At 33.1% G+C, this 24,800-nt stretch overlaps 3 protein-coding genes and 1 non-coding gene across 5 annotated transcripts; 3 read left to right on the top strand and 1 right to left on the bottom strand.

The window, feature by feature from the left end:
• Positions 1-3,171: 3,171 nt before the first annotated feature.
• On the top strand, positions 3,172-6,647 carry LOC104894646 (CDT1-like protein a, chloroplastic). Its single transcript, XM_010680928.4, has 7 exons — positions 3,172-3,642; positions 4,484-4,603; positions 4,731-4,965; positions 5,083-5,661; positions 5,745-5,946; positions 6,032-6,122; positions 6,365-6,647. The coding sequence occupies exons 1-7, from the start codon at positions 3,320-3,322 to the stop codon at positions 6,420-6,422; spliced, it is 1,608 nt and encodes a 535-aa protein (XP_010679230.2). The 5' UTR covers positions 3,172-3,319; the 3' UTR covers positions 6,423-6,647.
• Positions 6,648-7,198: 551 nt separating this feature from the next.
• LOC130589333 (pentatricopeptide repeat-containing protein At1g33350-like) lies at positions 7,199-9,020 on the top strand. Its single transcript, XM_057395310.1, has one exon. The coding sequence runs from the start codon at positions 7,341-7,343 to the stop codon at positions 8,964-8,966; it is 1,626 nt and encodes a 541-aa protein (XP_057251293.1). The 5' UTR covers positions 7,199-7,340; the 3' UTR covers positions 8,967-9,020.
• Positions 9,021-9,386: 366 nt separating this feature from the next.
• On the bottom strand, positions 9,387-12,188 carry LOC104894643 (WAT1-related protein At1g43650). Of its 2 annotated transcripts, none has more exons than XM_048643922.2 (7): positions 11,722-12,188; positions 11,571-11,633; positions 11,352-11,468; positions 10,850-11,078; positions 10,171-10,332; positions 9,905-10,056; positions 9,387-9,821 (listed from the first exon to the last, which is right to left on the bottom strand). In XM_048643922.2, the coding sequence occupies exons 1-7, from the start codon at positions 11,970-11,972 to the stop codon at positions 9,650-9,652; spliced, it is 1,146 nt and encodes a 381-aa protein (XP_048499879.1). In that variant the 5' UTR covers positions 11,973-12,188; the 3' UTR covers positions 9,387-9,649. The 2 variants fall into 2 exon arrangements, with proteins under 2 accessions (XP_048499879.1, XP_010679227.2); XM_010680925.4 differs by having other exon boundaries at positions 11,767-12,184.
• LOC104894644 (uncharacterized) lies at positions 10,239-19,194 on the top strand. Its single transcript, XR_007273990.2, has 5 exons — positions 10,239-10,340; positions 10,781-11,106; positions 12,867-12,980; positions 13,243-13,401; positions 15,228-19,194. It is a non-coding gene; the product is annotated as an uncharacterized LOC104894644 (transcript).
• Positions 19,195-24,800: the final 5,606 nt, after the last annotated feature.

Here is a 24,800-nt window from a genome sequence, read left to right as displayed (position 1 = left end):
AATACCGTTTCCGGAGGGATTTACAATCCCTCCATTTGTTACCCTTATGAAACTAGTAGAAACAAATCACGTTTCCTTCCTCAATCATAACCCTCTCAATTGTTTCCATTCCACTAGGATACCAAACAACTATTAAAGGTAATAATTATTATTTCCATTTTCCCTCCTTATCCAAATCCTCTCCATTCCGTTTTCATTAATCATACCAAACGCCCCCTAAGTTGTTAATCTTTTTGTAGGGGAACTAAGGGCCTGTTCTCTTCGACATAAAACATGTGAACTAAACTGAACTGAACTTATTGGAGCTGTACTGAACTGAACTGAATTGAATTAAATTAAATTGAATTAAACTGAATGTAATAAATATATAAATAATATTTTTAAACAATAATAATATTAATATTAAATAATAATTATAATGATAAGTAATAATAATGAATAATAATAATAATAGTATTTTGGATATTTTTAAATGATAATTATAAATAAATAATATTAATAATCATAAATTAATAATAATAATAATTAATGATAAAAATGAAAATTTATAATAATAATTTTATATTATTTGTATTAATATATTAATACTTGATGATGATATATAATAACAATAATATCTAATAAGTAAATTAATATTACTATTTTAATAATTAGATTTAATAATATAAAAATATTTAGTAATAAAAATAATGATTGGGTTGGACTGCGAAAATTACATCATAAACCGTCTTGACGCGATTGGATTGGTTTATGGGCTAAAAAAAGTGGATTTATTTGTGTTTTGACCTAAACCATGTTCGACCTAATAATAATAGTAATATAATGAGTAAAGCTATAATAAACAAAATAATATATAGAAACAACAACAATAATAATAATACTTAATAGTAATGATATATATTTAAATAATAATAATAATGATGACGATAATAATAATAATAATAATAATAATAATAAGTAAATTTATAATAAACAAAATAATATATAGAAATAAAGCAATAAAGAGACAAACGAAATGTTGACGCGGAAAATCCGAATGACGGGAAAAATCGCGGGTGATGCTCTTGACCACCCATCCAATATTAGGCCAACGTTGTCAGTACAGTGAGGAATTACAATGATAATACTTCCTTCTCTTCGTGATCGTGAATAAAATGAGAGAATACATGAGTTTGTGAGTGTGGGAGTCAATGTAAGCTAAAAAAAAGAGAGAAAATTAGGTTTACATCAGACTAATTGACTAATATATATGCTCCAAGGAATATTCTTTACAACCGCATTCTTTGTTCCTTTTTATCGAGCCACGCCAACCTATAATTTTAGCACAAATCCACCTCTTCCGCAACAGTCAAAACGTGAATATGTATTTCTTGCTGACTTGGTCACACTCCTTGATATCCCAACTGCCTTATTATTCAAATTCAAAATAAACCCATGCTGCCGCCAAAACGTCAAGACTATTCATACCAATACACGGTTCATACGCCATGTTCATGTCGAATCGCCTCAACACCTTTTCGTTATGATCAGAGTCATCTGAGAAGAAAAAAAACCAAATCAATGAGCCTCTTTAGTCAAATACTGCCATAACATTCTACTTATTAATCAAATGCTTCTTTCCAAAATTAATATACCATATTTAACAAACAACAAATTAATATAAAACAAAATCATCTTGAAAATTACTTTCATAAACACGGAAGTCAAATGCAGCTTATAAACTGAAGATAAAGGAAGTGATTTCAAATGCGATCATTCAATTAGGTTAATCCTTAAATCGAAAATTTGACCACGAAAGTCGAATGCAACGTACAATTTGAAAGCAAGGGAAGTGATTCCATACGCAATCATTTAATTAGGTCAGGTAGCTCCTCATTTTAAACGTATAATTCTAGCATTTTATTCGAGAATAACTAATTGTCGAGGCCAAGTTTGGTGTTTTTCACCGTTTGGGACCTATCCTTTTTTTTTCACCGTTTGCTACCCAAAAGAAACTTCTGAACATAAATGTTAACATTGGTTAACTTGTGGGCCCAATTGACAATATAATGAATGTAAAAACCCCAAAAGATATCATTTGTTGTTATTCCCAAAAAAAAAATTGTCAGTTGACAAGCCCTCAAAAATGAGGAGTGCAAGGGGCTTTACCTGTACTTGGCGCCTTCCACTCCCCTGTTCTAGAAAACTTGAACTCTCTTCTCTTTCATCTCTCTCAAAGGGGGAAAAAAAGTGCTCAGAAGAAGAAGCTTCATCTCCAAAAAATTCAGCTAACAATTGCTTGTATCTTTGTGATAATCATCTAAACTCTCTATTTCTTGTCTTTTTTAGCGAAATTCAGTGTATTTGTTGGGTCAGTTGGACGAGTTTTGGATGTTGAAAATATGGAAATTCAAAATTCTGAATTTTTTTTGTTCATGTTTGTTGTTTTTTTGTTTGGATTATACTTTGTGTGGTGGTTTTATCTTGATTTGTATGTGTATCTGCTATAAATTATGATGAACACTTAGGGTTTGTTTGAACTTTGTTATGATATTAAGTAACTACAACAGAGGGTATTAGGTTTATTTTTATGTAGTCATTATTTGACTTTAGATGTTATTTTTTAAAGGAAAAAATGGCTGAAGAAACTGAAGCTCCCCACCCAGGGTTGTTCATGCCTGAGATAATGACTATGCATGTGTTCCCAAAACTGAATTGTGGTTTTTTTTTTTTTTTGGGTTTTAGATTATATAGTTTTTTTGGGAAGAATTAACATGGTGTTTTTGCTTTTTTTGGATGAAGAAAACTGGTTCATTTGTTCCATGTTCCATGGAATCCATGTATTTATGCATTGATGAAGTAACAGTTACTTTTTTGGATTTTACTGAATATTTAATGCTTTTGTTTTTTTTTATTATTATTATACCTCCGGCGTGGTTAAAGTGTGGTTAAGCTACCGAATTTCCTAACCCAGGTCCCAAATGGTGCATAAAAAAAGGATAGGTTCCAAAGGGTGAAAAAATGGAAACTTGGGGTCCTTATTGTTTGCTTAACTCTAACAACTAGTAACATACAACCATACTTACTATACATTACTCGAGGATAACTTTTGTTATTACCCTAGCTAGCCCACAAAAGCAAAAAAGCCCACAAAAAATAGCCGCGAAAACACCATTTGGCGGGAAACTCATCATTCCCGCCAGAAAACCCTACTTCTTCATCTCTCTCATATAATCCCCCGCCAAATCCCCCAATTCTTCTCCATCTCTCTCCTCAAACTTCAATTCTCTCTCCTCTCATCAACCTTCAATTCTCTCAAAACTCCATATAATCTTCATCAATGGAGTCATCATCAGATTCACCATTGATGACCTCCTTCAAATCAAAGAAACCTCTTCTCACCACTCCAATCAAGAACTCTAACCCTAACCCGAACCCGGCATCTCTTGCAGTCGATACTCCGGAACGGGCTAATTCGATACCGTCTACTAGGATCCGCAATCAAAACTTTGCTCTATCGGTTTCGGATGTTCGCCGAAAAGCGGTTCAGCTTCAGAAGGCTAAGGTTGCTGTATTGGATTCTGAGAAGGTTGTTTCTCACAAGGTGTTAGGAAATGGAGTTGCTCAGAAATCTAAAAAATCAGTACCATTTTTGCCTCAAAAGTATGATTTTATCATTTTTGAGCTTTTTTTTCATGTCATTTTGTGATTTTTATGGTGATTTTTTTGAATTTAATTTGAGATCTTGTGATTTTGGCATTGAGGATTTTAGGAAATCAGGGCTATAATGTATTATATGTGATTTTTTTCTGGCGATTTTTTAAATTTAATCCGAGAAATTGTGATTCTGGGATGGATGATTTTAGGAAAATAAAGCTATAATGTATTAATATGTGTTTGAAGATCTGCTATTTTTTTGGTAGGATTTGACGATTTTGACTTTTAGGAGTGATATGATAAAGCTAGAATGTAATTGATTTAAATCTGCTGTATGTATAATCTGTATGAAAAAGATAGATTTATAGTGAGTTTTACACATTGTGATCCAACAAGTTTATTGTTTTTGCATTTCTTCTGATATATTGAAATTAATGTGTTAGAAGTTGGAATTTTAGGATTTGTTAAGCTACAAGGTTGCAATTAAAGTTTTGCTGATTTTAACTTTAGGAGTGATATGATAAATTAGGGTTTTATCTTGCAAAGTTTTGGGTGCAATTGATTCAATTCTGCTGTATGCACAATCTGTATAGTGAGTTTTACTCATTGTGATCCAAAATTACTGGAGGAAATTTGGTTAGGAAGTTAATTGTTTTGGCATTCTTCTGATATAATGCAATTAATGTGTTAGAAGTTGGAAAATATGGATTTGATAATCTACATTGTTATTATTTCCCCAAAAGATGGAGAATGTTGAAGTGCTATGCTGAAGAGTTATAAAAGGTTACGAAGCGAGTTTATGTTTGATTACTGTGCTGTACTAATTTTATGATGATTTTGGCAATAGGTATGAGATGCTATGTGAGTTCTTCAATTCAATGGTTAGCTCAATGCGGCTGCTCCGATTGAAGAAAGTGCCGGCAACGCTTAGTAAGCTTGCTGCTAGTATTGAATCTTTGACAGACAGGTAATACTCTCAGCTGTTCAACATTTTGTACATATCATGAACTTTATAATTCAGCTTTGTTACGGTGTAAGTCTTCAATTTATGCATCTAAACTTTTGACTTTTGACCGTGTTTTAATGTAATATAGGAGGTTTACAACACATCACTTGGCTCAATTGAAGTACATAGTGCCAGAGGTGATTGTAGTAAAGAAAATTCGAGTTCAAGATGAAGTGACCAAATGTATGAAGGAGGAGCTTCTTATGTCATTGGAAGTAAATGCCTTGGAATCTGATAAGAATGCGAAAGGCGGTGGTGGATTTTCACAGTTGAAAGACATCTTTCGGTCGCGAATCATTGACTATTCAAAAGCCCATCCTGAGGTACTGATTGGGTTTATTTTTGATCTTGTTATGTTTTACTTATGTTATAGTTGATGACTCCTGGATTCTGAGTTGGTGTATTGACTGTGAAATTATGAATTGAATGTTTGCCTTTAGGATGATGATGTTCCGGAGGGAGAATTACCTCATCTATTCTATCAGCCAAAGCAGGAATCTGAGCCAAACATGAACAGAACCCCTACTCCATTGGCAGCATCGCTGACTGCTCCCTCGTTCCAAAGGCGGTTCTCATCTAGGCCTCTTGGTGCTCCAGTTTTCGAGTCTTTGCCAGCTAAGCCATCATTTTGCCCGTCAGAAATTCCAATCAAGGAAGCTACTTATGCTGAATCTAATGATGAATCGTCCAGCACTGTAGTTGAAGCTGATGCAGCACCATTAGATCTTGCTTCAACACCTGCCAAACTTGCTTCCATTCCTTCAAAACTTGTTTCAACACCTGCAGAACTTGTGTCAACACCTGCAAGGCTGATGGCAGCCACACCTGCTGCATCACACCCACCAAAACGCTGTTTGATGAGCCCGCCAGATCATGATACTACTGATCTACCCAACAAGTCAGCCAAGCGAAGGTCCTTAAACTTCGATGAGAGCAGTGCTGATATTGAAGATCCACAAGGCTCCAATGTTTCTAAGGATGATATCCTGGGAGTACTTCCAGACGACCTTTTACAGTCGGTAAGTGGTGTTTTAGCTTACTGGTAGTAGCAGCAATGAGTACACAGTCCTTCATTGCTTAAACTGAAAATTCCTTTGTGCAGTTGATAGAGAAAGAAAAGAAGTGCTTAGCAGAGAAAGACCCAATTGTTTTACAAGCAAAGAGGCGGCAACAGTTGATGGCGGGTGTGCCCAAACTCTTTGACATGATTAGTCTCTTGTTCCAGTCTATCAAGCGCTCTGTTATCACAAAAGAGGAGCTTATTTACAAATTACTTACAGGCCATTTGGACATTGTTGATAGAAGTAAGTGTTTACTTCGTTAACTGTCAATTTAACAGAACATTTTCTTACTGCTGTTCTCACTGTAAAACTGTTCTCTTCTGTGCAGCTGAGGTTGAGGAGCAGCTTAACTTGCTACAAGAAGTTGCACCTGAATACATTTCTGAGCAGCATTCTCTGAGTGGGGACATTCTTCTTCGGTAGGTTTCTTTGATGAACTTTTCTATAGAAAAAGGGCTAGATGGAGAACTTGTTCTCGACCAAACAAAGAGTAAAAATTGGTGTGAGGTCTACATCAAATGCATTTGCCAAAATACACCTTCACATGTTTGGTGGAGAACCGTTCTCCAAATCACCTGACTCTTTTCAACACTGATACTAATCAATTGATTATGCACCTTATAGAAATAACTGACACTATGGTCTTTTTTGGTCTTTCCAGCCTCAACAAGTCTTCATGTTCTGAATCAATACGAGCCAAGCTGCTCGAAGCCAAATGAGACTGACCACATGGCTTCCAAAATCCAGAGTTTGACAGTATAAAAGACTAAAAGAGTAAATGTTTTGTGATTTTGTAACTTAAATCAGTAGAAGAGCAAGTGGATGAATCATTTCAGCCTTAATCCATGTTACATTTTTTGTACATCCTTAGTGAATTAACCTATTAGCCTGACTTGTATAGAGAAGTTATCCAGTCTATATTAATGGAATCCATTAATTTTCAACGTCTGTTTTGAGTTCTTCAATCTTCATTGGATTTGTTCAATGGTTGATGCATATTCCTAGAGTGCAAATACAATGTGACTAATTTGCTATGAATAACATCTGCTTCCGGAACGATGATTATATGCTTTATTTTCTGCTCAGAAGCCTCCTTGAATAGCCTATTGTATGCAAGACGTGATCAAACACTAGTCTAAGTACTAACTAACTAAACCACCTAATGGAACTTGGGAGAGTCCACTAATAATACCGAATGTGGTGTAATTAATGAAAAATACGTAGAAAGGGTCGTAATATCTTGGATATTCTTCAAAGTACTATCGGTAAAGAAAAAAAGAATTCGACAAGAGTCATAGAATTTCTAGTGACTTTTCCTAACATAAATACAGACAATATTGACTAAGAATACCAACCATATGTCTGAAATAAACCAACGTGTCTATCATACACCCGAGTGTACCTATTATGAAAACTCCAATTTCATTCGACTAATTTAGTGCAAAACAAACTTAAATATAAGTATGCCTAATTTACAATCGAAATTAGATTCAAAAACTTCAATATAAACCCTAGAACATGTTCGAGGTGAAAAGACCAAAAGGTCCCTATCCCTCAGGCCTTAATCAAACCTCTTGAAACAATTGACAATAGTCTCAGTCTGTTAACACACTCCCTGCTCTGTTCTTGTTAAGTAAATGGTCACTCATTTTAACACCTTTAACGTGACTGAAGCCTTTGAAATCATACTTAACAAATGCAAAACACTCAACCATGTTAAACAACTTCAATCATCTCTTATAACTCTTGGTCATTCTCAATCTCAATTCTTCTCCTTCAAACTCCTTCGTTTCTGCACTCTTAATCTTTCTAACCTAATTTACGCGCGTTTAATCTTTGATCATGTTAATTTCCCCAATGTTTACCTTTATAGCGCAATTATCAATGCATATGCTTCGAATTCTCATCATTTTGAAGCTCTTACGTTGTATAAGAACATGGTTAACAATGGCCGACCTCGGCCTAACCATTTTATTTACCCCCATGTTCTGAAATCAAGTTATGAAGTTTTTGATTGTTTTGGTATGAAAATGGTGCATACCCAGATTGTAAAAACAGGGTTTGGATCAAACCCAATTGTTCAAACTGCTCTTGTGGACTTGTATATGAGGTTTTGTTCTGATGTTGGGAATGCACGTAGGCTGTTCGACGAAATGTGTGAGAGAAATGTTGTTTCTTGGACAGTTATGATATCTGGGTATGCTAGATTGGGGGAAATGGGGAATGCGGTTTTATTGTTTGATGAAATGCCTGAGAGGGATGTTCCTTCTTGGAATGCCATTATTGCTGGTTGCACACAGAATGGGTTGTTTTCGGAGGCGATTTTGTACCTTAGAAGAATGTTAGCCTCATGTGGGCGGCAGGTTGGGCCTAATGAAGTTACTTTGGCTTGTGCTCTTTCTGCTTGTGGACAAACGGGTATGCTTCAGCTTGGGAAGGAAATCCATGGCTACATTTATAGAAAGGGCATTGGTCGTGATTCATACATTGCGAATGCGTTGATTGATATGTATGGAAAATGTGGTTGCTTGAAGGAAGCCAGGCGAGTTTTTAACATCACTCCTGATAAAAGTTTGACATGTTGGAATTCCATGATTAATTGTTATGCACTTCATGGGCAAAGTAGAAGTGCACTAGATGTTTTTGAGAATATGATGCAAAATGGGAATGATGTGAGACCTGATGAAATTACTTTTATTGGTCTATTGAATGCTTGTACTCATGGTGGCTTGGTTGAGAGAGGATATTACTATTTTGACTTAATGACCGAAGTCTATGGTATTGAGCCTGAAATTGAGCACTATGGGTGCATACTAGACCTTCTTGGTCGGGCAGGCAGGTTCGAAGAAGTTATGGATATTATCAGTGGCATGAAGGTTAAAGCTGATGAGGTTATATGGGGTTCTTTGCTTAATGGGTGTAAAATTCACGGCAATGCAGATTTGGCGGAGTTTGCCATTCAAAAGTTGATTGAGATAGATCCGAGTAATGGTGGCTACATTTCAATGTTAGCCAATTTATATGTGGAATTGGCTAAGTGGGACGAGGTCCGTGGAGTGAGGAGGATGTTGAAGGCGCAGAATGCACAAAAGATCCCTGGTTGTAGCTGGATCGAGGTTGACTGTAGAGTCCACCAGTTCCATTCTGCTGATGACACACATCCCAGAGCAGAAGAGATGTACAATATGCTGGGAAGTCTTTTTGATTATATTAGTCAAGGATTACTAGATCATGCTTGTGATGGAAATATTAATTTGACATAGTAATGCTGTTGAATACAAAATTGCAACTCAGAATCTGAGGCTCTTTTTTGATAATATGCTGAGAAAGGAATAAGTTAATAGTAAGTATTTATTCTATTATTCCATAGTCTAATGGTCTAACTTCTGGAAGATCTGTGGAATCAGTCTGAAGTTGCTCTTTTTATAATGCAGAAGCATTTGTTTGCTTTCCATAAAAACTACTTAATTTATTAGAAATGTTGTCATAATTTTATTTGAGATATGTTCCTGCCTTTCAACTTTTATGCGCCTCTATAATGTGCAATTCATCTTCCTAAAGCTATATCGTGAAAGAATCAATAAGGTTTAGGTGTTTTGACTTAACTTTTTGCATGTATTACTCTGACCTGGGATTTGTATATTATGCACCGCAAATTCTGATGTACATTGCTGGATTTCGGATGGTCAGGAATTTAAATATCTTATGTATTAAGACCAATTGCTATAATGGTTGTTTTTAGCACTGTGAACTTTCAAATATCTGCTTATGTAACGTATATTGTTGTTTGCATGAGCCACGGAGAATAGCCTTTTCTTTGTTGTTCTTTTTGTCTGCTGTTCTATAGCTTCTGGAATAAACAAATTGACGCATGCGCAGTCCATATGCTGTCCTTTTCATGTAGTTGGCGAGAATATAAGGGATCTTTTCACCATGCAGGTTTCAACTAGTGATTGGGTGACTCCCTTTCTAGCACTGTTACTATTTGTATCTTCGGTTCATTCTGCTTAGTAGACAGTGATGGTTGCTTCTCAGATGTGATGCTGACTTCTTGATCTTTTGCTTTTCCCCATAGCAACAGGTATAGACCTATGATAATTGTAACTCCTCCTATGATGCTGATTTACAAGAAAAGATTGTTAGAACATATATGTATTCCTCATAGAAGTAGCACAAAGAGTAGGATATGAGTTATAATTACCTGCCCATGTATAGCTTTTCACCAACAAAGAAATATGCAAAGATAACCACCAATAGTGTTTGTAGGGGACAAAACATAGTGACAAAGACGGGGCCTTTTTCTTTAGAAGACCATACGATCATCATGAAGTTCAAAGCGGAGGAAACCACTCCCTGCAAATTGATCACAAACAACTAAGATCTACTTTCAGTTTTAGGCTGGGGGTGGGGTTGGAGCCTTGGAGGTTTCCGGAAACTGTATCTCACTCTTACTTGAATTTAACTTACCCCAAATAGAATGGTTGCTATGTCGATGAAGGATTTCCTAACCCATGCAACTGGCTCATGTTGAACAGCCAGTGAAGTGAAAGCAGCAGACTGTGCAGCTCCCATGAAGTTTGCCCATGTAGCTAATGACAGTGGTGCAGGATATCTTTCCAATGTGAATCCCTGCAACGGTAATACATTTTTCTGACTCGGAAACTATTCCAGTCATTTCTTCCTTTCTATCGCTACAGTATTGTTCCAATAAAAAAAAAAAACAAATAAAGCTGCAATGTTTCATCTTATTGTTATATTATTGTTGCCTTTTGACTCTACGTAGTACATACAAGTACTGTCATATTCTTGAATGAATGGTTTGTAATGGGTCAAGCAATTTGTATTATATTTCTCTATGAATTAATCTAATACTCGCAATTAGGGTTTTTATTTCTCACTTAATACTAGCAAGAATGGAGAAATCAGTAAGATAGAGGATATCCCTAACGATGTTTCTGACATTCATTATTTGTTGTTTCTTCAGTAAGATAGGATAGTTTTTTTGATGCTTTTGAAACATTAATGTTCTTGAGATATATCTAACTATAATTTATTCTTTCTCACTTTGTTTTTGAAGCCTCAACACTATGTATGCCAGAAACCTTTATTAGCATGTATTGGAAATTTTGGCTAGGGATTGAGATACCTGCATTGTGAACCATATTGACCAGGATATGCAACTTGCTATTGAAAGTATTGGACCTTTTATCCAATTTTTGTGAAAGTCACTTTTCGTGAGGTGTATTGGAGGTTCCCACAAGCTTTTGATCGCTGGTCCTCTGTATAATGCTATGGCCATCGCCCCTGCTAAGGATATGAAAGTTCCAGTCGCTTTTGCTAATCCACGTGGTTTTCGTAAGTTAAGAGTTTCCAGCCTGCAAATGATTGGGGAGTATTACAAAGGTGAGTTTTTGAAGCTGCACTGATAAGCTTAAAACATAATTTTTCAGAACGCAATTTCTGCATTCACTAGGAGCACTTTGGAGGAGGGGGTCCCCTTACCCCCCCCCCCCTCTTCCCAAAGTGTATAGCCTGCTAACCTGCGAGAGGTTGTGGCTCGGTAGGGCCCTTCGTCCTACCTACCTAAAAAAGATTAAAAAAAACTGCATTCATAAATCTGTTGGCATACTAAAGATATTTCATTTCACCTGAATACCACTGCTAAGACAAAGGTCAAAGTAGGAACTGTATTTACTGTTGCTGATAGAAATGTTGGTGAGGTATAGTTCAAACTAGCAAAGTACATGTTTATCGTCAATCCAACTCTGGTATCCATGGGAAAAAAAAACTTCAGATATCTTTTACAGTGATATAATGATTTGCAGGAATTCTCAACTATAGGATAGAACATGTAAGTAGTGACGTACCCAAGTAGAGAATAAAGGAAGATTTCAATGAACATGATGAGTGTCATCCTTGGCCTTATTTTCCTGCACCAAGAGATAATAGTGTCAAAGGCTCAGAAGAAATGATCAGTGAACTGTCAAGGCGGAGGAAGAAAATTGCTTTATGTATTACTGGTGTGTAGGTGGGTGAGGGGGTTGTTTGCAGACTGAAATGCACCTTTCAAAGAAATAGGCAAACGGAAGTACTGCAATACCACCGACTATGTGACGGTAGGTGACATAAACATGAGGATTCATCCCACGATTGAAAGCAGCTTCTGTAATGAAATAAAGAAAAGCTGAGGCTATCTGAACTAGGACCATGAATATGTGTGGCCTTAGCCTTGTGCAGGTGACCCTCATGCTTAAAGCATCAACAACCATGGCTCCGTTTGTTGAATGCTCTATCTTTCTTAAACGAGCATGGCCTGAAGCCAATGATGTCTCTATCTTTTATAGTGGATGTATATAAAAATGTGTGATTCTCTTTGGCATGTTGTACGTATCATGTTCTTGCTCCTTTCATGGCCTTGCTTTCTGTTTTGCACAGAAATGAGAAAGATTTAAAAAATGATAATACCAAAAAGAGAAATATTCTTAGTGTTTTTTCCTCTGCCCCCTCTTTTGAATAACTGTTATATACTTATATTATATTATCGTTATTCCCAGTTGTGATGTACTGAAATTCTGTAAATATAAATATTTGATTGAAGATAGAAATGGACTTTATCCTGTCTGGCTGAATTTCTTCAGCAATAAGTACACCCATAGCGATATAAATGGAATTTTCAGTGGGTTGAAAGGATTAAACGGTGAAAAATGACACGGCAAATTTGAGAAATGCTGCACTGAAGTTACATTTTACTGATTGGTCTCTGAAAGTGCTGTCCACTAGGCTCTTTTTTGTTTTTCCATTTATTTCCCCCCCGCCCCCTTTAACAGCTTTTAACAGAACGATCCGTAAGAGATCTTGCCATCTTGGTTTAAGTTTTGTATGGAAGGTTTCACTCACTTAAAGCCGGAGTTTACATAGCCTTATTCTGGTTCCCTGGGACTTTGCTTTGTTTTCTGAGGTACTTTGAATAAACAAAACTGTTTAAAAGTGTTGGATGCTTCAGTCAGGTTTAGATCAAAGTACAGTCCGTAGTTTTCGTTAGCAGAAACTAATCTATGTTTTCCTGGACACGACTGATGATAATAGTTTTAGCACTGATTAACCAAGAATCATACAATCATCTTAGAAAGTTGGAATGACATGATGCATTTATGTACATGCAGGAAGCTGTTGGAATTTGATTTCAAACCGAATGCGTTACACGTGTTCTGATATCTATCAAATTACACGAGACCGACCTATGTGATTCTGCCTATACCAATGTGAAGAGCATGAAGGTAAGATCACATCTCCTTTACTTAAGTTGAGATTTGTTTTTTTAACTTATCTTTTTCTAAACTTAGGACTCTGAGTCCTGCTGAAGAATAAATTTCACACTTTATGCTTACTATTTATAGCACATTGAAATGCTTATTCTCTAAATTTCGTAGTGGACCATGTTGGTTATTCTTAGTGGCCAGCTCTCTTTTTCACTTTTTGGGTTCCTGCTTAGACTTCTGAGGACTGTATGAAATCTGTGTACTCTTGACCTTGACATAGGCACAAATCTGATGCGAGATTGCGAGAACATGTGGCCCGTTTAAAAACATTGGAGTGCTGTTTTTCTTTTTTTCGTGTTCTCCGGAGCTCACAGATTCCAAATTTCTGGTCTTTTATAGAGAAATCTGAGAATAATGGCTCATGCTGGGTTTACATCAGGTACTTTTTATAGTTTTATTGTTCATTTGATTCTTGCACATGCCTTCTTTTACCAGATGAAAGCACTCAAAGCTTTGGATCATGGGAGTGCAAGTTATGTGTTACAATCTACTTTGAGTGTCCTTTTTATTCTGAAAGCTATATATTTTTGCAAGAAAGAACTGGAGTGTGACATTTTGGGGTCCCAGAATTAATTTGGTGCATCGGTTGCCATTTTCGCCTCTAATAGGTATCTAAGTATCTTTGGTTACTGTCGTCACCCAACAATGGATGGGTTATATAGTTTGGAAAAGTTTAAACAACAATCAATTTGTTACCAAAGAAGTAAGAAGAAATGCAACATTTTCCTCCTTATCTCTTATCCTCTTCCTTCTCTTCTTTCATTTCCACTTTCTCCCAAAATTTACTTGTAAGGAACCAAATGGAGAAAAACTGTTTTACAATTGGTTTTTTTTCATTAGGATATGTCAATCTTTCATTTATGTCCAACCAAATAGAGTTTTAGGCATAAACATAGTTCATGGTACCATTTAATTGCATTAAATAGGTATTTTCGGCAATGACATGACCATTTGTCAAAGTTTGAGCATCCAACCAATTGACTAAGTTAATCGAATTAGAATATTCGATTTCAAGTAGAGGTGATTATAGGCGGCCTTGTGCCTAAAAAATTTTGCCTATTGGTCGGGCTAGGTCAAAATTTGTGTCCAAAGTCCAATATTTCGGGTCAAAATCGGGTCGGCCCAAAAAAAATAGACTAAAAAGTCATTTTGGGCTTGTCCAAAGCCCATCCAAAGCAAAAAAAATTGGGTTGGGCCCAACTGCGAGCTGAAAAATTGTGCCCAAAATCAGGCCGGACCAAAATGATCAGCTCTAATTTCATGTCTTGGATAGCATTCCTAAATCATTTATTAATTTAACTAGCTGAGATCCACCTAGTCTTGAGAATGGTCTTAGCTAATTGTTGCCATCAATATATCATTGTTGTTATCAACTAAAATTTCCTCGTAAGAGTTCATTATCATTATTGTTATTTAAAAGTATGATAGGAGGTTACGTTGTGCCATCAAATTGCTTAACATTAAACATGATGTGAAGCATTTGAAATCATAATTTTCGTAGCTTAATTTCATTGCAATTCTTCGAGATTTTACGTTATTGTTTGAACCTACATCGATACATCATCCATCAAGACATAAATTTAACACTATAACACCATACCAAAATCAGCCTCGTTACAAGTCCATAACTCATGAATGTGACAACATTTCAGGATGTTCATTGCATGTCTACAAATTACAAAGTAAAATGGGATGCGTGTTTACACACCATTCATAAATGTATCGTGCCATCGTGGCATTGATCTCTTTTTTTTTCTTTTTGCATCGAAAAAATTTGCGTGAATAAAAAACGAAAGTTTAATATAATGTTAATACAACTAAACATAAAATAAAAAGCAGATAGAAACAAAAGAAACAGAGGGAATTACCTTATTGAAGACTACGAATGTGTTTGGCACAAGCTTTTTAAGTAGCTTTTAGTGTCTTGACTAGGTCAAAACACTAGTTAAGAAAAATATTGGTGTTTGTTAAGTTAGTGGTGTAAGTAGCTTTTAGTGTTACAAGACTTACAAGTAGTGTTTGTGAAAAACTACAATTTGTAGCTTTTGGGGTAGCGTTTAGTAGTGCATAAATTATATATTAAAGTTTTGTTTGAGTTTTTAATTAATTATTTGTAAACAGCTACTCTGACAGCTTCTTTTACCGAATATTAATATCTTATGCTGTTACTTGGGCAACTAATATCTATATATCAATCACTAACAGGTACCAGCACAGCTAACAACTACTCTAACAGCTAAAAGCTACTACTACAGCTATTGTTGCCGAACACGCACTACAATAACTTGTATTCTTTATTCAAATTTCCTTGCTATTTTCCTTTTTAGCTTGCCACCATTCGTCCATCAATCTTTCTTCATTTTCTGGAAAAAACTCGTACGAACACTTTTAAAATGACTATGTTGAAAACCTATTGTGAAAAATACAAGCTAAAAGCATAACGTGATAGTGTATACTTTCTTTATTTTTTTTACTTGTAATTGTTTGATCAGGTCGGCTTAGCAATTTAAAAAAAAAAATAGGAGTAAGAAATAAACATATCAAATTATATAGGTTTGTGTCAATTGTGTGTAGGTCAGTTAAAATCTTCTCATTTTTTGTGGGAACAAACTAATTACTTTCTTCTTTGCAGGGTTTGTTGATAAAAAATATTCATCATTATTTGCATGTTTAAAATCCAACAAAATCGTGGAAAATACTGTTCTTGCTACCTCTGCAGTCATCTTGATTGACATTTGAAAACTCATTAAATTTCTCAAGAATCTAGAAGTAAAAAGAACAATTGCTATTTTTTTTTAAAAGCATGCATTCATGAGGTTATAACTCTATCAATAGAAGAATAATAAACAAAGGAAAGATTTGCTTTTACCATAGATCCTAAAGTATGCCCTTTGTCTAACATTTTTTTTAAAAAAATCAAGTAAATCTAGAAACTATAATTTTTAAATTAGAGTTTATTTTGTAAAAGACGGCCTATTTTTAAATTAAAACTAGTATTTGGGTCCGGGCGTTATTCTGGATTGGAATTGTATTTCCGAACTTGATATGCATTTTTTTTCATTCTCACTAAATTATATTAAGGAAAACTCAACATTTAAAAGGTACAAATGTAATAATGTTGATACTTAAAGCATGATTAAAAGTTGGTTGAGATGGTGATTGTGTCATGTATAATGGCAAGGGGTCATTGGTTCAAATTTTGTTGTAAATTGATTTTACTTTTGTTAATTGACATGACTTATGTACACATTGAACAATTCTAATGGAGTAACAGATGTGCCACGTGGCGTGTATAAATTGTCATGCACGCCTTTTAATATATTTTTATAGATAGATGATTAGGCAATAGTAATCCAATATTAAAAAGAGAATTAGTCAATAATGACCAGGTTAATTTATTTTGATGATTAGTTTAATCTATTTAGTTATTAAGTCTACTTTTATATTGAAATTAGATTAAATTATTATTGTTCATTTAAAAAGAAGAAGAAAGAAGGTTTACTTAGTTCAATGTATGGCAATATGCAATCATATTGATAATTCAATTTGTCAAAATTACAAATTATAATAGTATGTAAAAAGCAAAATGTTGTTTTCAATATACATTTAGGTAATCATTGGGCCTCATTGGATTCCCTATTAACTTAGATTTTTTGTGGTCCCTTGGAAGTCAGATTTGTGAGGGTCATCACTTAAAAGAGTTCAGTACAGATGTCCAAAACAAGTTTCATGGGTCACTCACTAATCTAGCTAGGATTACTAATTGCATGCTTATGCTTGGTTTTTGCTGATCAATTTTAATTAAACAATTCAACTTAAAGATTCATTAACCATCTTTTTAACTTTTGAAGTATACTCCTACCCTCTTCATTAGACTCATCTAACTTTTGGAGTGTTATTGTATAGGTTTTGTATAGATCTATAGAATTAAAAAGCATGCTAAATCTAGTTAATGCACGTCGGATCAAAACGGAAAAGCGATGCTTTATTATCATCGGACTTCCCTTATCATGTTAGGAAAAAACATGTTAATCTTGTTTGTTCTTGTTTTAATGCATGTAGTTGTCTCAATCTAGTCGTGAGATTCAAAGCTCTAGTCAGTGTTGTTAGCAGAGCTGCAAGGATCTCCTAGAACGTCCCAAGGATGTATTTGAATTTTTAATTAATGCACGTTTCCGCGATGTAAACAAAATAAAGCATGCTAATACTATTAATGCATAATGAAGTTAGATGATTCTTTTACAAAGATGTTGATAAAGTGTGATCTTATTAGACAACCTCTTAATAGACTAGTTTTAAGTAAATGGTAATTTGGTTGAACATACAAGAAGTCATATATACTTTATAGAACATTACTTTTCTCATATAGGTGTAAACTTTTGATTATGATATTTAGGAGGGCCTTTTTTTATTTTATTTCAAGGTATACTTAAGAAGACCCAAATAAGTAACTTTTTCCATTTTAATCTTTTTAGTAAATGTAATTTTTTAACCAAACCATTTCATATCTTTTTCACTTTACTAAATTGTGCGACACAAGGGACATGATTTTGACTTAAATGCTTCGAGGAATTTATTTAACGAACCTATTTACATGTAGGGGAGGTGGATAGTTGAGTGCACAATCTAGGCCGGCTATTCAAAGACTCAAAGTTTGATTTTAACATATACTTTTTCATCCGTTCTTTTCCTATCGCAACAATGAGATTTTTACATTATTCACTCATTGCTTTTTACTTATTTATTGTGATTTTTTACATACGAAAAAATATAGTTATATGGAGTTTTGGTAGATTCGTCTCGATATATACTTTCAAAATATCAAATTTTTGTAATTTTTACTAAAAATTAATTAAAGATATTAATAGTTGAAGTTGTGCATTGATAAGCGTGAAAACTCAATTGTTGCAATAAAAAAAGAACGGAGGAATTAGTTTTGTATTCGTCATTCTATGGTGAATTCTATATTGTGGAATGTGGAGTAAAATGTGTCCAATAGTCATATTTTGGAAGAAAAGTACTCACTCCGTAACAAAATAGATGTTACACTTTCAAAAACATACTTTTCTAGCCAATTTTTTTTTGAAGAGGATAGAGATAGAGAGAAAGAAAAAAGGGGACATATGTGATACGAGAGAGATAGAGAGAGATTATTGCCTAAAAAATGTATTTTTTGGTTAGAAATTAGAATCAATAGAAAATTCACATTTATATCTAAAACCCAAGACAAACAAATGTCATGATGTCACATGTACTCTCCCCTCCCCCACACAATCAAATGAGACATTAAGTAATAAAAATGCGTGTTTCAAAATTCGAACTCATGACGACCTCTTATTTGATATGATAATGCATTAACTAACTAAGCTACAATACTCATGTTGGTCTTTGTGAGGGAAAAAATCATTTAAAAACAAGATACTATTTCTATTTTTGAAGACTTCAAATGCACGTTGGTAAATAATTTAGTGCGTGTCGTCCGGGACAAGAACTAGTTGAGCTTGAAAAACGATGCAAAATGCATTACCAAAATTGCACATGTATCCTCAGTCATTCTTACCATTTCGAAAACTTAATTAATTTCTCTCTACATATATGACCATATTATCAATTACGATTGGGCCATACTCCAGACTCAGGCCTAACAAGTTTGAGTACCAGAGGCCCCAGCTAACTGGGCCCAGGACCCAATTGTTAAGTCCATCCCAGTATATCCACTTGGCAGATGATACAAAATGTGCATGCAGTTGAGCCACAATACCTTTTTAATAATTTAATTAACTTTGGTTTTATAAAAGCATTAATAATAATCATTGAAAAGTTTTAGGCTTTAAAAATGTTAACATTTTCATTACAAGGTATAATGCATCATGCATGATATTCAACTTTAGGAAACCTTTTGACCTTTAACCAAGCTACTAAGCTAGGTATGAAGGTACATAATGTATATAGTTGACTCATAACACATTCAAAGGTTACTCTAAGAAGAGATATATGAATAAACTATTATATATAATGAAAAAGTTGATCATAATCTACCATTTAACTTTGTTTATAGATCAAAATCTCCTAATTCATTCTTCAAGAATGACAATTGTGTCTTGATTTTCTCATTTCTCATCTTAGACAATTCTTATACTTCCTTCGTTTGAAAATAATTGAACCATTTCATATTTTCACGTTGTCGATACATGATTTCAGACTTTAATATATTTAATTATTAATAAATATACATTATAAAAAGTTGATGTAAAAAAATATAAAATGAGACGTATATCCTTCGTTTGAAAATAATTGAACCATTTCATATTTTCACGTTTGTCGATACATGATTTCAGATATTAATATATTTAATTATTAATAAATATAAATTATAAAAAATTGACGTAATACAGTGAGACGTACATACTCCAATTCAAATTATCTAATAAAATCCTATATGACTATGTTTTTCCTATAATATAAATCACCAAATTAAAGACAATAAAAGTGTAAAACACGAATAATAAATACTATGCAAATGGTACAACTATTTTCAAACGGCAGAAATATATTATAATATTATCCTAGTCCTTCTATCTGAAAAAGAAATGGCACTTCCTAATCCCTATTCAAAAAGTTTCAATATAATAAGGAGAGAGGTCCTACAAGTTACGAATCTCAACGTTTCACAGGTAAATTAAACGTACATACTCCAGATTTACCAACCGAACCTCTAAAGTAGGGATCCCGAAAATATGCACCTCAAGAACCAAAACTAATAGGGATCAAATTCGTAATTTTAACTTACAATATAAAACCCTACCAACTACACCAAATATTACTACTAATACTACTTTGCATCAACTATTCAAAGTATACCTTCACAGAAGTATATAAAATGCGATCTTAGAGATTTATAGATTGTCCATTATCTGACCTCGCCTGATTATATTGACTATTTGGCAAGAAATGAAGGAGAGAGAAAGAGTGTACGTTGTTTTATCAAATAGACAAATACTACTTATTGGTAAAGAGACTAATAAGTCATCTCTTCAGATTGCATTGTTACTGAAAAGCTAAGCTGCAAAATCTGTTTAGCTTGATTTTGGTTCCCTCCCTTTTAGTAACAAACATCTATATATATATATATATATATATATATATATATATATATACATACATATGTATAAATAAAGGGAGCTAAGAATTTCCATGAATGGCGGTCTTTTTTTATTATTTGATTCAAGCTTGAAGATGGCGTATACATATATTCATGGAGTATTTAATATCTTATAGTTTATAAAGGTTTCAACATCCATGAACATGCTTAAGAGCCAATTTATTACTTTGCTCTTTTGATGATTAAACTTGGTTTTATGTGGATTATATCCTGCAAAAATAGGATTTATGATAAATCTATACAAATATATTAAAAGACGTGTATAAACAAGAAATTGTGACACGTGACGTTCTTCCTAGGAAGTTTTAGCTCATGTAATTCATGTACAATAATTTTTTTTAGAAATTGCGTAGTATAGGGGTTCGATGCCGAGACCTCAAGTACATATACTTAAGTCTTAACCACTGGATAAGTTGTATTAGTGTTATTATCATAAAGTATTATATTAATAAATGAAATTTTTTCTTATATTAATAAATGAAATTTTTTCTTATCTGGGACATAGCCCGGGCCTAATAACTAGTTAGAAAGTCAAATAAAGATTTATCAAATTTTAGTTGGCTAAATAGGAGAAGGAATGACTAGTGAGAACAAAAAGGAAGGAAAAATAAAATAAATCGGCTAAAAGAATTATCTACCAAGTGATGTGGTTTCTGAATAGCACCTCTACTCTGACCTCTATAATTGAGATCAGTCTAAAATAAACACATAGTTATAATTATTATAGAAATAGACCACCCATACTCACACCTTAATTATTAGAAATATTTTCATTAATTATATCAATTATTCTTAAAAGATACCAAAAATGTCTTGATTTACGATAGGTCACAACTCACAGGTTCGAATCCCCCTCCCCTTCTTTGTACTTTGTACTGCTTTCGTGGTTCATATGGATCAAAAAAAATTATACTTAAAAGACAATATTAGCCTATTATTTATAACAATGGGAATATTAACCTTTGGCAGATGTACCCAATTCTTCTCTAATTTCCAACTTACAAATTATAATGATCTTTTAGGAATTTACATTATCGAAAGAAGAGTTTATGAAACATATACTCCCTCCGTTCCAAAATATAGTTTCCATTTCCATTTTGGGTGTCCCAAAATATAGTTCCCATTTCCATATTTAGTTTCACATTTTTCCGTAATTTGTCTAGAAAAATCGTGTCCCATCATTTATTTGCTTCTTGAATTTGTTTTTTTCCTTTGTTTATTCAACCAAAATGTTACAATTAATGCTCTTTCACCAATTATCTTCATTCTCTCTCCTAAAATCATCTTTTCCCATACAACATTTATTTAAATAAACAAAAAATCTTTACTATCCCAACTTACATAAATTACCGTGAAAAAAGGGAAATGGGAACTATATTTTGGGACGGAGGGAGTACTATTTTCTTTTTACCTTGTACTAGAAGTATAAAATAATCGTCTAATAACATTACTAGAGTCTACATATATGCATGTTAATTAGAGCCTAATATAATACTTACCTCATATAGGAACATACTTAAGTTGTAATAATAGTGAACTAATCTAGCTAGGGTAGCCAATTAGAATTTGAACCCCTTAAATTAGGATTACTTCATAGAGAGGTTTGACAAAAAGAGAGAGAAATAGTGTATCATTATTATTGTCTCTTTGTACTCATCAATCCTACTAACTTTCATATATAGTGTATTTTTATTATTCCTATGGTGTGAAAACGACATACCATGATTATTTTCATCACTAAATTCGCTGCATATCCATGGATAAGCAACTAGCTACTTGACTACTCTTAACTTCTAACTTCTAAGTAGCCATTGAAAGAATTACACCTGCTAAATAAATTACGCACATAAGATTATAAGTAGAGGCGGCTAAATCCGTGTGTAGAGTGAGCAACTGTATAAGATCCTCAAAATATAAGGGTCTAATTCTATTAGTAGTTTGTCTAAAGAAAAAACAAAAACCTAAATCTAATTACAAATTTAAAGAGATTAATTTATATTTGGGGTTTTTCTTCTTCTTCTCCTATTCTCCAAAAAATCCCATTTATAAATCTTCCGTCTCTTCTATTCACCAAAATATTTAATCTTTATAATTTATTTAAGTACATGACCCCTAATTTTACGAGATGGTCCAAATTATAAGAATACTTGATACTAGGTAGATAAAGTTTTTCCTTTTTCTCTATATATATTCCGTTTTTTTTTTTGTAAGTGTTAATGGTTCCAATTCTCTATGGTTAAGATTTATCATATTTACTTCCAAAAAAAAGAAAAAATATTTATCATATCTAATTCACCAAAAATATTTTTACTAATGTTATCTCGTTGTCATTCTTTTTATCCACCGTGTTATCCATAAAAGCGGAAGAAAGTTTGAAAAACTAACCATAATTTTCTTCGATCTGTCTCTATATTATTCACGTGACAATTCTTTACAAAATGTCAAAATATATAGTATAAGTTAAAGAGCATATTTTCTATGCAAGCAGAACGTACATATGTTTTGATAATTTCAGTCATCTTAAGAGTTAAGACACATATTTGTAATGAATTCTTTAAAAAATTATAAAAGGTTGACACCTTGAATACACACGTAGAGACAAAATTTAACAAGATCGTTATTCATACATGAGTATAGAATTTTAATTTGTACATTGTTGAGAATTTATAGTCAGAATTTGCAAAATTTGACTTCGTAAAAAAACAAATGAGAAATTTATTACAAGACGCATAGAATACTACATACCTAATATTCTTAAAAATAACAAAGTGTGTTTCTCGATCATCAGTTGCATTGTACTCCCTCTGTCTTTTTTTATTTGCTACAAGCACTTTTTCACAAAGACCAAGGAGGGAGTGGGGACCATTGACATAAATGGAATTAACAAAAAAGCAAATAGGTAAATTGTGGGACCTATGTATTATATATGGAAACATTTACAAAATCAAGAAGGGAGTGATGGCAAATTTGTAAATAAAGTGTGGGACCTATGTACTATATATGGAAATATTTGCAAATGTAGCAAATAAATTGAGACACCCCTAAATGACAAAATGTAGCAAATAAAAAAAGACGGAGGGAGTAATACACAAAATCTTACTTTTGTCTTTTATGTTATTACCTACTTGGTAAAAGTTATTTAAAAAAATGTTGAAGAGTGCTTAAGAAAGTTATAGTTGACCTAGATAAGAGAAACAAGTTAATTGAGATCAAAAAATCATGCATGTCGTTTGATAGCTATTATTGTGGTCGATAATCCCATCATATAATGTATATTTCATGCTTAATAAAATTGGAACAGTTTTGAATAAAGGAAATGATTTAAGTTATGATTTGTGCTTACAAATAAGGTAGTCAATAGTTGTATGCCATTTCTCTTACTTCCGACAAAGTGAATCTCGTTGATTAAAGCAACATTTCTAATGTGATAATTTACCATGATTGATTTTTGTTATGATTTCACTTTTATTTTATCACTATTCTTGTTTCTACTTCTACATGCTCATTATATTTGGCTAGCTTAATAATAATCTCAAAAATTATTAAAAGAGACGGTCTAATTTTATATTAAAATTAGACCTAATTACTAAATGAATTAAACAAGTTACCGAAAAAAATTAATCTAGCCATTATCGGGCTAATCCTCTTTTTAATATTGGACTTACTATTGTCTATTTTAATTTAAAAATAGGCGATCTCTTATAAGACAAACTCAAACAATATATGGAATAAATCAAATAAAAGGAGGATCGGAAAAAAAGTTGAGGACGTATGATTAGATTTCAATGGTAATAATCACTATAGACCATTGTTGTAGAAATCATTATACTTGGAAGGATAATGTTGAGTTGGTGTGGTGCAAGAACAAGAACTCTTAATAAAACAGATCATGAATATGGAGGAAATTTTTTAAATCACAAAAGGAAGTCTATCTTTGTAAATGAAAAAAAAAATTAGGGCAAAATTTTCAGTTGCATGTAATTCTATTTAACTATCTGAACAAAAGTGCATTCAAATGGTTAAATTGGTTACATTACACATGCAAATAACTAGAGAATTTGCTCTAACTTTAGCATCTAATATTGAATAATGTTTTGCATGCATGCATGCATGCATGCATGCAGTGTATTAAGAGATCTTCATTGTCTTTTATAAACTAGAAATCTGATTGACAAAGTTCTATCACACATTACCTCCATTTCAATGAATTGTTTGCCTTCTTAATATCTCATTTTTTTCAACAAAGATATATATAGTGGCGTATGTAATTAGGCTGATTATAACACATAATATATATTAAAATCGTAAATAAAATAGGTTCGTTGTAAAAAATCTATATACAAATTACTCTATTTGTCAGTGTATATATATACATGTACAAGTCACACATGCACCATGTGTGTCATGCACACATATGTGTATATGTTGTACGCATCATGAGATTGCATGTATAGCTCGAATGTATATAAAATAGAGATGTCTCAATCTATATATAAAGATGGTTGAACTAGTAACGATTATAAGACATTCTACATTAAGTCATTAACTATTTTAAAACGGTAAGTAAAACAATAACCAAGTAAACGCAAAGTATTATTAATGGATATAATCCATCC

The sequence above is a fragment of the Beta vulgaris genome, chromosome 5, assembly GCF_026745355.1.
Source record: "Beta vulgaris subsp. vulgaris cultivar EL10 chromosome 5, EL10.2, whole genome shotgun sequence".
NCBI classification, from domain to species: domain Eukaryota; kingdom Viridiplantae; phylum Streptophyta; class Magnoliopsida; order Caryophyllales; family Amaranthaceae; genus Beta; species Beta vulgaris.
The sequence above is the reverse complement of the archived record's forward strand: the minus strand, read 5'-3'. Positions and strand labels throughout refer to the sequence as shown.